This window comes from Lissotriton helveticus, chromosome 4_1 (assembly GCF_964261635.1).
Source record: "Lissotriton helveticus chromosome 4_1, aLisHel1.1, whole genome shotgun sequence".
Classification (NCBI taxonomy): domain Eukaryota; kingdom Metazoa; phylum Chordata; class Amphibia; order Caudata; family Salamandridae; genus Lissotriton; species Lissotriton helveticus.
Genome location: NC_136063.1, coordinates 71,516,424 through 71,532,611, shown reverse-complemented (window position 1 = coordinate 71,532,611; position 16,188 = coordinate 71,516,424). Strand labels below are relative to the sequence as shown.

Sequence of the window (16,188 nt, the reverse complement as noted above, 5' to 3'; positions counted from 1 at the left end):
GACACAACTAGGAACCAAGAATGACCACTGATGTGCCTTCTAGGAGCAATTTAAGAACATTATCAACCGAATGAAACAGAGGAGAGGGGCAAGTACGAGAGACAGTATAGATCTGAGGTGTGTGGGATGACAGGGTAGGTGGGTTCAGCATCTAGCAAGGGTAAATGAAACAGGCTGGAAGGGCAAAGCTAAGAACTATCACAGATCCCCAGGCAGAGCTTCTGGAAGGTATTGAAGCCCTTCATAAACCTAAACCCAAGGATATGGAGTGACAAGCATGTAATAAAGAAAGGGCAGAACTGAGGTGTTCGGGGTGTTGAGCCAGGAGAGGTCAGCATCCAAAAGGGGCTTCTAGCTCCCAATGTCTTCCCTGGTTCTGTCTATTTCAGCTTACACATCTCTTTCTCACTGTCTGCGACGCACTGTGTCTCTCTCTTTCAATCTCTTTCTCTTTGACTCTGTCTTTCGCTCTCTTCTTGACATTGTCTCGTAGCTCTCTTTTTTTCACCACAACTTCCCAACGTAAGAGCTAGAAAAAACAAAAAATACCAACCGCAGCATGGCTGCCCCAACATATTTTGTGGGACTACTGCCAATCATAACATGGCCAATGAAATACCAATAAAAATACTGCCAACCACTGCTGAATGGCAACCCAAACATGCCAATGTCACTTTCCAAGTACTGGCACTGGCTTAGGCAGTGCAACCAGAACACCTGCCTCCGGCGACTAGTTACTGAAGCAGTGCCAGGTGCTACCACCTACTACCATATTCGGTGTTGGCATGTACATGGTAGGTCATGGGGTGTCAGTATGTGTATTGTAGGTCATGGTGTGTCCTTTTGCTATGTAGGGAGTATAGAATGACGTCTGATCTAATAATGTCACTGTCACCCCCAGAATTGCATCACCTCTCACCAGCTGTTGGAGGAGGCTGGAGTCGAAGGAGAGAGCACGGGCCATGAAGCCATCAGCCTGGTATCGGGTCTGATCATTAAACATGTCCTGGAGGGGAGTTGCTTGACCCCCCTTCCATCACCGGACTTCTTCGTGGAGTATATCTTTAATAAATTCGGCAATGCTTCCAGGAACTTGACTCCTGAGGGTGAGTACCATGGCGCCCCCTTCTGCTACATCTGTCATTCACCCAGAATCCACTCCCATCCTAACAGAATTGTACAGTTTGGGGCAAGCAGGACCCAGCACAACCTCAGATTATGTGAAAGTTAACCAGCCTTTCCTTCCAGTGTTTCATGGGAAATTAAGGGGTTGGACATAACAACAGCGCCTAGAAGATGAGGCAGCATTCACAGCTTTATGTACAAAATGCAGGCACACTATCTTACAAGGTGTTGGGGGACAGATTAGAAACAGCTCATAGCTCTGCTGTGCTGTGTTTTGAAGTCACTACTTTTCTACCCTCTCTGGGGCCGATTCACAGAACAAATCTTAGACAAAATCTTAAACTTACTACTTTTGATATTCCCAGAAGGCATTTAGTAGTTGTAAAGTTAGGATTTTGTCTTAAATTAGGATTTTGTCTTAAATTAGGGTTTTGTCTTAAATTAGGATTTTATTTTAAGACCAAAACTTAAGACAAACTTAAGTTTAACTTAGGTTTAATTTAAGACACAATCCTAATTTAAGACAAAATCCTAACTTTACTACTACTTAATGCCTTCTGTGTATACCAAAAGTAGTAAGTTTAGGATGTTGTCTCTGATTAGTTCTGTGAATTGGCCCCTCTGTGTTTTCTATCAGACACCTCTTCTCAATCTGCCCATAATGTGCTAAATTCCATACTCCTGAAAATAACTTAAATCATTTAAGTGTGTCTATACGTCCTCCCACCCTTCTGTTAACAGTACTTCAGACCTAATATGTGCCCCTTCTTGTGTTTGGCAGAAGGTCCTTGCTACGGGTACCACTGCCGTAGGTTGGGGGTCTTCTTCCGCGTTATATTATGGTGGTCAACTTGTGACTGGTCATGGTGTTCATGAGGCTTCCCTTTGTTATTTCCAGTTGCTAAAATATAGGTTAATACTCCATCCATGATCATTCACAGCATGGGGCAGACAGACCCGCACAATTTTACTATCACTGCAAACATTCCTGGATGTCATACTATTTGAAATATGTTTTGGTCAGAACCAATGCCTTTCTCTTAATATGTGGAATTTGAGCCTAGTGTTGGTTCAGTAGAGGCACAAGGTGGCTTTTGAAAGAACCGTCAGTTCTGGGTCAATCCTGGATAAGATGATCTATGACTTACTTCCTCCTCTATCCCTCGGAAAGATTCTCGAAGGCTTTAATAATTTCTCTGTCCTTGAGTGACAATTCCTAAATGAGGATCACTTTTGAAACCCTGGGCGAGCTGCCCTGGAATCCTCTATTCCTGCTTTACTTCTGGTTGCAATCCAGTGAGTATTGATTCCTGCTCTATATGTGGGTGAGATCCTCCAATCCTCTATTCCTGCTTCATTACTGGTTGAGATGTTGTGAGGATTGGTCCTTGCTCTATCGACGCTTCATTACTGGTTGAGATGTTGTAAGGGTTGATCCCTGCTCTATCCACGGATGAGATCCTCCCTCCTCTACTCACGCTTCCTTACTGGTTGAGATGTTTAAGGGTGGATCCCTGCTCTATCCATGGGTGAGATCCTCCAGTCCTCTATCCCTGCTTCATTACTGGTTGAGTTGTTGTGAGGTTTGATCCCTGCTCTATCCATGGGTGGGATCCTCCAATCCTCTATCCCTGCTTCATTACTGGTTGAGATGTTTAATGGTGGATCCCTGCTCTATCCATGAGTGAGATCCTCCAGTCCTCTATCCCTGCTTCATTACTGGTTGAGTTGTTGTGAGGTTTGATCCTTGCTCTATCCATGGGTGGGATCCTCCAATCCTCTATCCCTGCTTCATTACTGGTTGAGATGTTTAATGGTGGATCCCTGCTCTATCCATGAGTGAGATCCTCCAGTCCTCTATCCCTGCTTCATTACTGGTTGAGATGTTATGAGGGTTGATCCCTGCTCTATCCATGGGTGAGATCCTCCAGTCCTCTATCCCTGCTTCATTACTGGCTGAGATGTTTAAGGAAGGGTGGATCCCTGCTCTATCCATGAGTGGGATCCTCCAGTCCTCTATCCCTGCTTCATTACTGGTTGAGATGTTATGAGGGTGGATCCCTGCTCTATCCATGGGTGAGATCCTCCAGTCCTCTATCCCTGCTTCATTACTGGTTGAGATGTTTCAGGGTGGATCCCTGCTCTATCCATGGGTGAGATCCTCCAGTCCTCTATCCCTGCTTCATTACTGGTTGAGATGTTTAAGGAAGGGTGGATCCCTGCTCTATCGTGGGTGGGATCCTCCAGTCCTCTATCCCTGCTTCATTACTGGTTGAGATGTTTAAGGAAGGGTGGATCCCTGCTCTATCGTGGGTGGGATCCTCCAGTCCTCTATCCCTGCTTCATTACTGGTTGAGATGTTTAAGGAAGGGTGGATCCCTGCTCTATCGTGGGTGGGATCCTCCAGTCCATTATCCCTGCTTCATTACTGGTTGAGATGTTTAAGGAAGGGTGGACCCCTGCTCTATCCATGGGTGAGATCCTCCAGTCCATTATCCCTGCTTCATTACTGGTTGAGATGTGTAAGGAAGGGTGGACCCCTGCTCTATCCATGGGTGAGATCCTCCAGTCCATTATCCCTGCTTCATTACTGGTTGAGATGTTTAAGGATTGATTTGTTCTCTCTCCGAGGATGGGATCCTGTAAGACTTGATCCCTACTCTATCTGCAGGTGAGATCCTCCAATTCTCTGCCCCAGCTTCATTATTAGTTGAGATCTTTTAAGCAGTGATTCCTGCTCTAGACATGGAAAAGCTCCTCTGAAACATGATACCTGCTCTATCCGTGGGTGAGATCCACCAATCTTCTGTCCCTGCTTGATTAATGGTTGCGATTTTTTAAGCATTAATTCCTGCTCTAGACATGGTTGAGATCCACTAAGGGTGGATCCCTGCTCTATCCATGGGTGAGATCCTCTAAGGCTTGAGTTCTACTCTATCCATGGGTGGGATCCTCCAATCCTCTATCCCTGCTTTATAACTGGTTGAACTGTTGTAAGGTCTCATCCCTGCTCTATTCCTGGGTGAGCTGTTCTTAATACTTGATTCTTGAGGTATGCTTGGATAAGATCTTCCAAGAATGTATCCCTACTTTATCTGTATGTGAGATAGCCTAATAATTGTTTCCTGATTTACTTCTCATTGCAGTCCTGTGAGTACGGATTCATGTTGTTTCCACGGGCGTGAACCTATAAGGCTTGAGACCTGCTCTGCCCCTGGTTTAGAATTTATTGAAGAATTCTTGCTCTGTTCCTGAGTGGGAGCCAATAATCGTCTATCCCGCTTCATCACTGGCTAGCATTGCGTGAGGATTGTTTGCTCTCTATACCTGGGTGCTATTCCCTGTCCCTTGATCCCTGCTCTATCTTGTGTGAAATCCACCATCCGCTACCCCTGCTTAATGACTGGTTGAGATCTTAGAAATCTCAGTTTCTGCTCATTTCCTCAGTATGAACATAGACTGCATCTGTCAGTTTGCAAATGTCATAAAACGCAGGACGTAATTTCCTTTCAAGTTCATTCTGATGTTTATTCCATCATCCCTTTATTCGTCATCGTAGCACAAACAGTTGAAAACTACAAGGGTGTTCATTTTCTTCATGCTTAGACGTGTCACAGTGTTTCAGGACTCAACAATAGGAAAACACAAGTTCTTGTTTTTAAACCTGCATTACACCCAACAGTTTATAGTTAATGTACCTATTTATGGGCTTTCACACCATTGCATACTAACTGCTTTTGCTGTCTTCAATTAATCTATTTCTTAATACAAAGATACAATGAATTTACAATATTCATAATAGTAATTTTTCCCTTTTTAATACTGAACCCCCAGTTATTAATGAATTCTAAATCTTCTCTTCTGCAATATTTTCTTGGATAATGGTGGAATTAGTCAGAGACCGTATTTTCTTCAAACCACCAATAATGTTTGCTAGTAATTGTTTATTCTCTTATACGTTTTCCATATCTCTCCAATTCATTCACATATATATGGATCTGCAGTGATTTTAGACAGAAATTACAAATCTTCCTGTTGTCCAGTTTTGTAAACAAATTGCTTCAAACACCACAATACTTGTTCCATGAAGCCATTTCTACATTGGCAGCCATATATTTAATGTACAAGATACGTATTCCGTATGTCTACCTACTTAAGTCCGTGTGTTCTCAGTTGACCTGATTTACAAAGGTTTTGGTAGCTTAGGTTTTAAAAAGAGGCATTTATGATTCTAAAATGCACATTCTGGTTGATAGAGTTACAATAAATCTAATGTTTTAGTATAAAGTCCACTTATGATAGTGAAACATCTGCCAATGAGGCAGATCTTATTGCAATGCATTGTATTGTAATTTGATTTACATGGTGCTTAGTAACCATTACAGGGTGTTGAAGTGCTTTACGGCACGTAGCACGCTACTCTCTACCATCTTTAAGGATGTAGTTTCTCACAAACATTGTGAAAGACCATTTCCATCTTGAGAAGACTAGACAATGCAGTGTAAGAAAAGACTGGAGTAAATGTTTTGTCCAAAGAGGAAATGTAGAGGGATCTCCTCTCCATATTTAATCTGAGCTTAGAAGAAGAGGTTCTCTGCAGGTAATGATGTCTTCCATGTGGATTTAGAAGACAATCCTGATACTCTGATATGACACTGTACAAGCTCTCACCATCACATATGGATAGTGGGACCAGAGGTGACATGGGCACCAGACAAGTGGGCACTTGCACATGCCCCTGGAGTGGGGAAAGGAACACTCAAGCATCCCCTGGCAAAAGATAAAGGGCACTTAAACCTGCTTTGGCACCAGAAAAGGAGGTACTTACACATGCCCTGGCAGTAGACAAGGGCACACTGAAACTTTCCCAGGCACTAGAGATGGGAGGATGTACACCTGCTCTGGCACCACTCAAGGGGCACTATCATCTATCCTAGCACCAGATAAGGGAGTACTTAAACCTGCCCTGGAACAAGAGAAGGGAGCCCCTTTACCTGCACTAAAACAGTAAGGGGACACCTATAAATGCCCTGGGACAAGACAAAGAAGCACTAATACCTGCACTGGCAGTTGACCAGGAAGCACCTAAAACCACCTTGGCAACAGACATGGAAGCACTTACACCTACCCTGGCCAAGACAAGGAGGCACTTAAACCTGCCCTGCCTCAATAAAAGGAAGAACTCAGACCTGGCACCAGATGTGGAACCCACTAGAGAAAGACGCACTTACACTTGTCCTAGCACCAATGAGGGAAGGGATTGCAACTGTCCTGGCACCCAAAAAGGGTTCACTAATACCTGCCCTGGCACCAGAAAAGATAACACTTACAACTACCCTTACACTGGAGAAGAAAGCACTTGCAGCTGCCCTGGTACCAGAGAAGGGAGGACTTACAACTGTCCTGACAATAGAGAAGGGAGGAGTTACATCTGCCTTGGCATTGGAGATAGGACAATATTCACCTATACTACAATGGAACACTTGAACCTATCCTAGCACCAGAGAAGGAAGCACTTACACCTGCCCTGCCAGTAAAGAATACATCACTTAAACCTGCTCTGGCATGAGACAATGGAGCATTTACACCTGTCTTAGCATCAGAAAAGGGAGCACTTACACCTTCCCTGGCAGTATAGAAGGAAGCACTTACACATTCCCTGGCAGTAGAGACGGGAGCACTTACACATTCCCTGGCAGTAGAGAAGCAAGCACTTACACATTCACTGGCAGTAGAGAAGGGAGCACTTACACCTTCCCTGGCAGTATAGAAGGGAGCACTTACACCTTTCCTGGCAGTAGAGAAGGAAGCACTTGCACCTCCCCTGACAGTATAGAATGGAGCACTTACACCTTCCCTGGCAGTAGAGAAGGAAGCACTTACACATTCCCTGGCAGTATAGAAGGGAGCACTTACACCTTCCCTGGCAGTAGAGAAGGAAGCACTTGCACATTCCCTGGCAGTACAGAAGAAAGCACTTACCGTTGCATGGCAGTAGAGAAGGGAGCATTTACACGTTCCCTGGCAGTATAGAAGGGAGCACTTACACGTTCACTTACAGTAGAGAAGGGAGCACATACACGTTCCCTGGCAGAAGAGTAGGGAGCACTTACACCATCCCTGGCAGTATAGAAGGGAGCACCTACACTTTCCCTGGCAGTATAGAAGGGAGCACTTACAACTTAGGGAGGAAAGAGCAGACACATCAAGGATCACCGTAAGGGACACATCTTGACAAAAGTGTGAATATAGGGGTCCCTGTGCCCTTCTTCCATGGGGCATAGAAGACCCAACATTGGGGTATTTGAAAGCCAGACTAGATAAGAGGTATACACAGCTCACTCTTTCTCAGAGGCAATGCTGAATGCATGGTTGCCATACTAGGATCCCGTATGCCGGTCCTGAAGAAAGCCATGGACTTAATTGAGCTGCAAGGCAGAAACATGTTGACGATAACAGTGGTGATAGGATACTAAATCCCCTTATCTCCACAATTGATTTGAACACCAAGTGTCAGGTATAGCAAATAAATTGTATTTAAATCATGGGCCCATTCTTAGTTAGAAGTGCCTCCATGACCCCAGGTGAAGGCATGTTCTCCATCAAGCAAGGTTTTTGGAGAGTGTGGTTTGTCCTGTGATGAAGCATGACACCTGGTGGTGTGTGATGACAATCTGTTACATTTTTGCGTATGCCCAATGTTAGAAGCGGCTGTCTCTAGTTGGCAGAGGTATACACTTCTGACAAATAGGGACACACCTTTTCTAGTCAGGGCAAGGAGATCACACACTTAGATAACCCCTGCTCACCCCCTTGGTAGCTTGGCAAAGCAGACAGGCTTATCTCAGAGGCAGTGCGTTAAGCATTTATGACCACATACAGTAATAAAGTGAATACACTACAAATGGACACGACACAGTAGTATTATAAAAATAAGTATTTTTATATAAGGCTTAGCACAAGACCGAATAACGACAAAAATATACCACAATCTTAATAAATACTCTTGGAAGGAAAAATAATAGTTCAAGCACGGTTTCTTCTTAGCACAAAGTCTTTAGTATCAAAAGCAACTCTTCTCTTCTAAAACACAGTTCTTGGCAACAATGTAACCCACACGGGAGTCACACGACGTCGAGGCAAAGTTAATCCAAAGGTTCGGCGTCGACCGCGAGGAGCGCTACGTCGAGCCCGGAGTCGCACAGACCCCAACAACACAGTACCTTGGAAAAGTGAAGCACTCGATGATCAGCGGCGTCGAGATGTCTGGCGTCGCGTCTTCGGCGTCGATCGGGCCTCGGAGTCGGGGCGATCTGCAGCGGCGTCGACCGAAGTCAGGCGGGAGCAGCGCTCACGGGATGAAGCAGGATACGGCGTCGTCGATGTCGATGTTGCAAGAGTGAGCAGCGCTCACGGCGTCGAGAGGGCTCGAAGTCGATGCGATCAGCGGCGGTGCAGACACGAGGTCACTTGGAGCTGGAGCCGAACTCACTACTCACTGGCGTTGCTGCTGGCGTTGATCGGGCCCGGCGGCCGGTGTCGAGGAAGCGGGACACTGGAGCCGTTACTCACGATGTCGAGCTGGATTCGGCGGCGTCCGTCGGCGTCGAGATTGCTGGATTCTTTCAGAGGTGCTGGATTCACAAACTCCAGCAAATAGCACTTTAAGCAGATGAAGTCCTTTAGCCCTGTGACTTCAACAGGAGACTGGCACTCTTCCAGCCCTTGGAGATTTTCTTAGTAAAGAGTGAGAGTACACACACAGTTCCTCTCTCCTGGTTCCTTGGCAAAAATAAAGAAGCAATGCAGGATTCCCCCAACAAACAGCACTCTGGCAGGAGGGGTAGGCAGTCCTTAGATCAGCAGGCTTCTTGTCCTTGGTTCAGGTTTCCTTGTCAGAAGTGATCTGAATTCTTGGTTCAGGGGTCCTTCTCTTATACCCCTTTTTGGCTTTGATCCCTTTGTCCATGCAGGGGAATTTCCCCCCATCTTGGGTTTGTTGTGGGTGTTGCCAGGCCGAAGCACCTGGCCTATTCACTGGGCAGGGCAGAGTCCTCAGCCGCTCAGCAGGAGCGGAGCCAGCATTGTCACTGGCAGGGGCAGGGCCATCAGCTGCCCGGCAGGAGGCGGGCCAGGAAAGTCCCAGGCAAGCACAGAGTCATCAGTCGCCTGGCAGGGGGGCGGAGCCAACATTGTATCAGGCAGGGCAGGCTATCAGGAGCTACTCTTCCCCTACTCTCAATGCAAATGCCCCACTCATCCCACACTGACTCATTCAGACTCTCTGGAGCCACCCAGCTCCTGTCACACGCACACCAGAACCAGCAGAGACCGGTAGACAGTTAGACAAGAAAATAGCTACTTTCTAAAAGTGCTATTTTCAAACACAGAGTCCAAAAACCATCCACACAAACGGATGCGTTATTAAACCCTGAGTTCAGGGATACCAAACTCGACATTGCACCATGCTCCCCGAGCCCGCTAGGATTATAGCATTAATAATCCTGGCAGCCCATTCTAACTGATGGAGAGCAGGTTACCTTACAATAGTGAAAAACGACTATGGCTGTAATTCACTATTAGAACATGCCAACCTTGTCAGGCTTGTCCTCCCTTATGCTTACAATGCACCCTGCCCGTGGGCCTACCATAGGGGTGACTAACATGAAGTTAAGGGAAGGTTTAGGGACTGGCAAGTAGGTGTACTTGCGCAGTCCTCGTGACAGTCAGACTGCACGTGGTCTAGCAATGGTAGACCTTCAGACATACTTTTACTAGGCCGCTTTTGTGGGTGGCACAACATGTGCTGCAGGCCCACTAGCAGCATTTGTATTTACAAGCCCTGGCACTCCTGGTGCACTCTACTAGGGACTGACAGTAAACCAAATAAGCCAAACATGGAAGTCAATCAATACAGCAATTTCACATAGGGAGCACTTGCACTGTGGCACTGATCAGCAGTGGCACAGTGCCCAAAGCATATACCAGCAAAAACATCGTAAACAGAGGAGGCAAACAGAAAAAAATGGAGGAGAGACTCATGCCAATGATGCCAGGTCTAACACGTGTCCCCTCCAGCTGAAATGTGGGGAGAACTACCCTTACCCTAGGGAGTCCTCATCACTAAGGCGGAAAAATCTGGACAGACCATCAGCATTGGCGTGATCTGTGCCAGGGCGGTGTTCCACCGTGAAGTCCATCCCCTGTAGGGAAATGGACCACCTCAACAGCTTTGGATTCTCACCCCTCATCTGCATCAACCATCTGAGGGGCCTGTGGTCTGTCTGAACCCGGAAGTGAGTCCCAAACAGGTAGGGTCTTAGCTTCTTCAGCGCCCAGACCACAGCAAATGCTTCTCTTTCTATCTCACTCCACCTCTGTTCCCTGGGAAGTAACCTCCTGCTGATGAAGGCTACAGGTAAGTCTCGGCCCTCTTCATTCACCTGAGCTAGAACAGCCCCCACACCATGCTCTGAAGCGTCCGTCTGGACAACAAATTCTTTAGAAAAGTCGGGTGCCTGGAGTATGGGTGCTGTGCACATTGCAGTTTTCAGGGTGTCAAAGGCCGTCTGACAGGCGTCAGTCCAGTTCACAAGTCTTGGCTGCTTCCTGGAAGTCAGCGAAGTCAAGGGGTGCACAATGTTACCATAATCCTTGACAAACCTCCTGTAATAACCCGTGAGACCCAAGAAGGCTCTCACCTGAGTCTGGGTTTTGGGCGGTGCCCATGCCAGGATGGTATCAATCTTGGGTTGCAGGGGGGCCACCTTGCCGCTCCCTACTTGGTGCCCCAAGTACACCACTGAACCCTGCCCAATCTGGCACTTACTGGCTTTGATTGTGAGGCCTGCTCGGTGCAGGGCCAACAACACTTCCTGGAGGTGGCGCAAGTGTTCCTCCCAGCTGGCGCTGAACACTGCGATGTCGTCCAGGTAGGCGGCACTGAAATCCTCCAGTCCAGCCAAGACCTGGTTGACCAACCTCTGGAAGGTGGCAGGGGCATTCTTCATCCCAAAGGGCATAACCCGGAACTGGTAGTGCCCATCTGGTGTGGAGAATGCTGACCTCTCTTTTGCCCCATCAGTCAAGGCGATCTGCCAGTACCCAGACGTTAGATCAAACGTACTAAGGTACCGGGCAGCCCCTAACCGATCTATGAGCTCATCAGCTCTGGGGATGGGGTGCGCGTCAGTCTTGGTGACTGAATTGAGTCCTTGGTAATCCACACAGAACCGAAGTTCCGGTGAAGCACCAGGCGCTGCAGCCTTTGGGACCAAGACCACTGGGCTGGCCCAAGGACTGCTAGAGGACTCAACCACCCCTAGGGCAAACATCTTGGAGACCTCCTCCTTGATGTATGCTCTGACCTTGTCAGTCACTCTGTAAGCCTTGTGCTTGACAGGAGTGCTGTCCCCGGTGTCCACATCATGGACACACCACTGAGTGACACCAGGAATCAAGGAAAACAGATCAGGGAATTGTCCCAACAATTGGCGACAATCCTGCTGCTGTTCAGGGGTCAGTGTGTCAGAGAGGACAACACCATCCACTGACCCATCTTGCTCTTTTGCATACAGGAGGTCAGGAAGAGGCTCACTCTCCTCCTCCATTCCAGCATCTGTAGCTAGGAGCATGCCCACTTCGGACCTTTCTAAGTGGGGCTTCAAACGGTTGACATGCAGGACCCGCAAGGGGTTCCTGGGCGACTTTAAGTCCACCATGTAGGTGACATCGCTCTTTTTCTCCACAACCTCAAATGGTCCAGTCCACCTGTCCTTGAGCGCACAAGGTTCCACAGGGGACATGACCCAAACTTTCTGTCCAGGCTGAAGCTCTACCAGAGTGGCCTTCTGGTCGTACCACCGCTTCATCTCCTCCTGGCTGGCCTCCAGATTTGCCTGAGCAAGATCTCTGAAGCGCCTAGTCTGGTTCCTAAAGGCCAGCATGTAACTGTATACATCCTGGGGAGGTTTCCTGGGAGATTGCTCCCAGCCTTCTTTGACCAGACTCAAAGGTCCTCTTACCGGGTGACCATACAAAAGCTCAAAGGGGCTGAACCCTAGAGACTTCTGTGGCACCTCACGGTAAGCAAACAACAGGCATGGCAAGAGGACGTCCCATTTACGCCTCATTGGTTCTTCAAGTCCCATAATCATGCCTTTAAGGGTACGGTTGAATCTTTCAACCAACCCATTACCTTGAGGGTGGTAAGGAGTGGTGAACTTATAAGTTACCCCACACTCCTTCCACAGAGACTTCATATAGTTGGAAATGAAGTTGGTGCCCCGGTCTGACACCACCTCTCTGGGGAACCCCATTCGGGAGAAAACACCCATCAGTGCCCGTCCCACCACGGGGGCAGTCACTGTTCTGAGAGGGATGGCTTCCGGGTACCGTGTGGCATGGTCCACCAAGACCAGGATGAACCTGTTGCCCAGGGCTGTCTTGGGGTCCAGTGGCCCAACAATGTCAATCCCCACCCGGTCAAAGGGGGTACTGACCACGGGAAAAGGTTGGAGGGGAGCCTTCTGCTTCCGCCCGCTTTTCCCACTTGCCTGGCAAGTTTGACAGGTCTTGCACTGGATGTCTACATCCCTTCTCATCTGAGGCCAATAAAAATGGGTGACAAGCCTGTCATAGGTCTTGTCCTGCCCCAGATGTCCAGCTAACGGAACGTCATGAGCCAAACCCAGTAGGAAGGCTCTGAAGCGCTGGGGTACCACCAGCACACGGGCTGACCCAGGCTCAGCAGCCTTAGGCTCGCTATACAGGAGGTCGTTCTCCCAGTAAACAAAATGTGACCCTGACTGATCACCTGAGGTTTGGGCTGAGGCCTGCTGCCTCATACCCACAAGAGAAGGGCACACTTTCTGTTCTGCACAGAATTCTTCCCTGGAGGGACCACCATTCTGCTGCCAGTGGGTCAGCTCGAGCAGGTCTCCCAGTTCAGCAACTTGTTCACCTGTGGGTTCCAGGGCATACCCCTCAAGGTCTGCCTCCTCCTGGACCACGGGAACCACGGGGGACGGTTTCCCGCGCCCCCTGCCTCTTCTCTTCACATCTGGGTCCTGGGCCATACTTTCAGGCTCCAGAACCCCATCAACACCCTTACTTGCTGTCATGGATCGAGTGGTTGCACACACCCACTCTGGCACACCCAACATTTTCAAATGTGTCTCCCTCTCCACCTTAGCCCAAGGGGAGTCTTCCAAATCGTTGCCCAGGAGACAATCAACAGGCATGGCGGGCCTCACAGCAACCTGAAGAGTACCTGAAACTCCCCCCCATTCAAAGGAAACTTGAGCTACCTCACACTCTCTCTGGGAGTTGTCAGCAGCTATCACAGGGTAGAATGCGTGGGGAACAACCTGCTCTCTGGACACCAAGTGACACTTGACAGCTGTCACACTCGCTCCGGTGTCTCTGAGAGCTTCCACTCTATGGCCATTAATGGTCACCCACTGCCTATATTTCTTAGTGTTACTAGGCAGAGGGGGTGGAGGGACCAATTCCATGTCTCCTAGAGAGACCAGGGACATCTCTGCGGGACCCTCCCCACCATGGGCAACCATCTCCTCCCCTCCCAGGGCTACACTCGCCAACTGACGGGGTGCTGCACGTGGTGGTGCAGTAGAGTTCTTCAAGGGACACTGAGGATCATAAAAACGGTGTCCCACCTGTTTACAAGCGAAGCAAGTCATGGGGCCCCTACGAACAGGTTTACCTGTCGGGGCCTCTGATTTCTTATCTGGGGGAGGCTGGGAACCCTTCCCTTGGTTCCCTTGGGGATTACTTTGGGGCCCTTTCTGGAACTCCTTCTGTTTACCCTTGTCCCCCCCACTCTTCTGCTGGGGACCCTGCCCACCTTTGGCTGAGTCTCCCACTGGACCCTTGTGGACCCTGGTACTGACCCAGCGGTCCGCCTCTTCAGCAAGTTTTCTAGGGTTAGATATCTTGCTATCAATAAGGTGCTGGCGCAGCTCTGGAAAACAGTTATTAGACAAGTGCTCCCAAGCAAACAAATCATAAAGAGCATCATAACTCTCCACTTTGCTGCCCTTTACCCACCCATCCATGGCTCTGCAAAAATATGACACATACTCCACCCACGTGGTACCAGGCAACTTCTTACATTCTCTAAAGGCCTGTCTGTACTTTTCTGGGGTTAGGCCATACCTTAACATTAAAGCATCTTTCATATGAGCATAAGACATCCTATCCTCAACAGGCATGTCTAACAGGGTATCTCTCCCCTCATTCACAAAGCGACCCCACAACCCCGCTCCCCAATCCTTCTCAGGGACCCGGTGGGCCAACAATGCTAACTCATATGCTTTAAACCATTGACCAATATCCTCATTCTTCTGAAAATCTTTGATCACATCTTTGGGAAAGTAAAACCTACTTTCTGCAGGCACAGATGGGATGCTGCCACCAGAGGGATTCAATTCTAACTCTTTAGCTTTGAGCTCCAACTCCCTCAACTTGGTATCACGCTCAAAAGCTAACTTCTCTCTTTCAAACTCTAATCTTTTGATCTCCAAATCAGCTTCTCTCCTGCCTCTTGCATTCTCTAATTCCAACTGCCCATTTATCTTAAGTTTTGCCATTTCCATGTTGTAGGCTCGCTCCTTCGCCCTTTCTTCTCTTTCTTCAGGGGAAAGACCTTTGGAGGAAACACTGCTGCCAGGAGGGGATACAGGCCCAGTCACGGGCACTTCCTCCTCCCCTTCCTCTGTCGGTACCACCACCGGATCAGAGGGGTCTCTGGCCGCTAACCAGGCCTGCAATGCTTTAAAATAATCTTCCTTAACTTTGAGGCCTGTTGTAGGAACTTTAAATTGTTTGCAAAAGGATTTCAGCTCCTGTAGCTTGTAATCCTTCATCTTGCTCCTATCAAATTCCTCCACACCAACAACAACAGGGGCAGTGACTCCGGCGTCACTCATGGTAAAAACTGGCAGTTTCAAAAATCAAGCTTCAGGAAATTGGAGAACAAAAATAGAATATCCAACCAAAACAGATTGTGGCTGCGCTATGGTCTGCTTTCACTATGTAGCGCACACTAACCACTGCACATGGGTCATAAATGCAAAGTTCAAAATCCCACCGCTGACCCACCAATGTTAGAAGCGGCTGTCTCTAGTTGGCAGAGGTATACACTTCTGACAAATAGGGACACACCTTTTCTAGTCAGGGCAAGGAGATCACACACTTAGATAACCCCTGCTCACCCCCTTGGTAGCTTGGCAAAGCAGACAGGCTTATCTCAGAGGCAGTGCGTTAAGCATTTATGACCACATACAGTAATAAAGTGAATACACTACAAATGGACACGACACAGTAGTATTATAAAAATAAGTATTTTTATATAAGGCTTAGCACAAGACCAAATAACGACAAAAATATACCACAATCTTAATAAATACTCTTGGAAGGAAAAATAATAGTTCAAGCACGGTTTCTTCTTAGCACAAAGTCTTTAGTATCAAAAGCAACTCTTCTCTTCTAAAACACAGTTCTTGGCAACAATGTAACCCACACGGGAGTCACACGACGTCGAGGCAAAGTAAATCCAAAGGTTCGGCGTCGACCGCGAGGAGCGCTACGTCGAGCCCGGAGTCGCACAGACCCCAACAACACAGTACCTTGGAAAAGTGAAGCACTCGATGATCAGCGGCGTCGAGATGTCTGGCGTCGCGTCTTCGGCGTCGATCGGGCCTCGGAGTCGGGGCGATCTGCAGCGGCGTCGACCGAAGTCAGGCGGGAGCAGCGCTCACGGGATGAAGCAGGATACGGCGTCGTCGATGTCGATGTTGCAAGAGTGAGCAGCGCTCACGGCGTCGAGAGGGCTCGAAGTCGATGCGATCAGCGGCGGTGCAGACACGAGGTCACTTGGAGCTGGAGCCGAACTCACTACTCACTGGCGTTGCTGCTGGCGTCGATCGGGCCCGGCGGCCGGTGTCGAGGAAGCGGGACACTGGAGCCGTTACTCACGATGTCGAGCTGGATTCGGCGGCGTCCGTCGGCGTCGAGATTGCTGGATTCTTTCAGAGGTGCTGG

The 16,188-nt window shown here is 48.4% G+C and overlaps 1 protein-coding gene across 1 annotated transcript in view; it reads left to right on the top strand.

The window, feature by feature from the left end:
- The window catches only part of SLC39A4 (solute carrier family 39 member 4), an 89,931-nt gene that overhangs the window by 22,322 nt on the left and 51,421 nt on the right, over positions 1 to 16,188 (top strand). Inside the window, exon 3 of the mRNA XM_078686444.1 lies at positions 902 to 1,106. Coding sequence (XP_078542570.1) covers positions 902 to 1,106 — 205 coding nt within the window. The remainder of the gene's footprint in view (positions 1 to 901; positions 1,107 to 16,188) is intronic.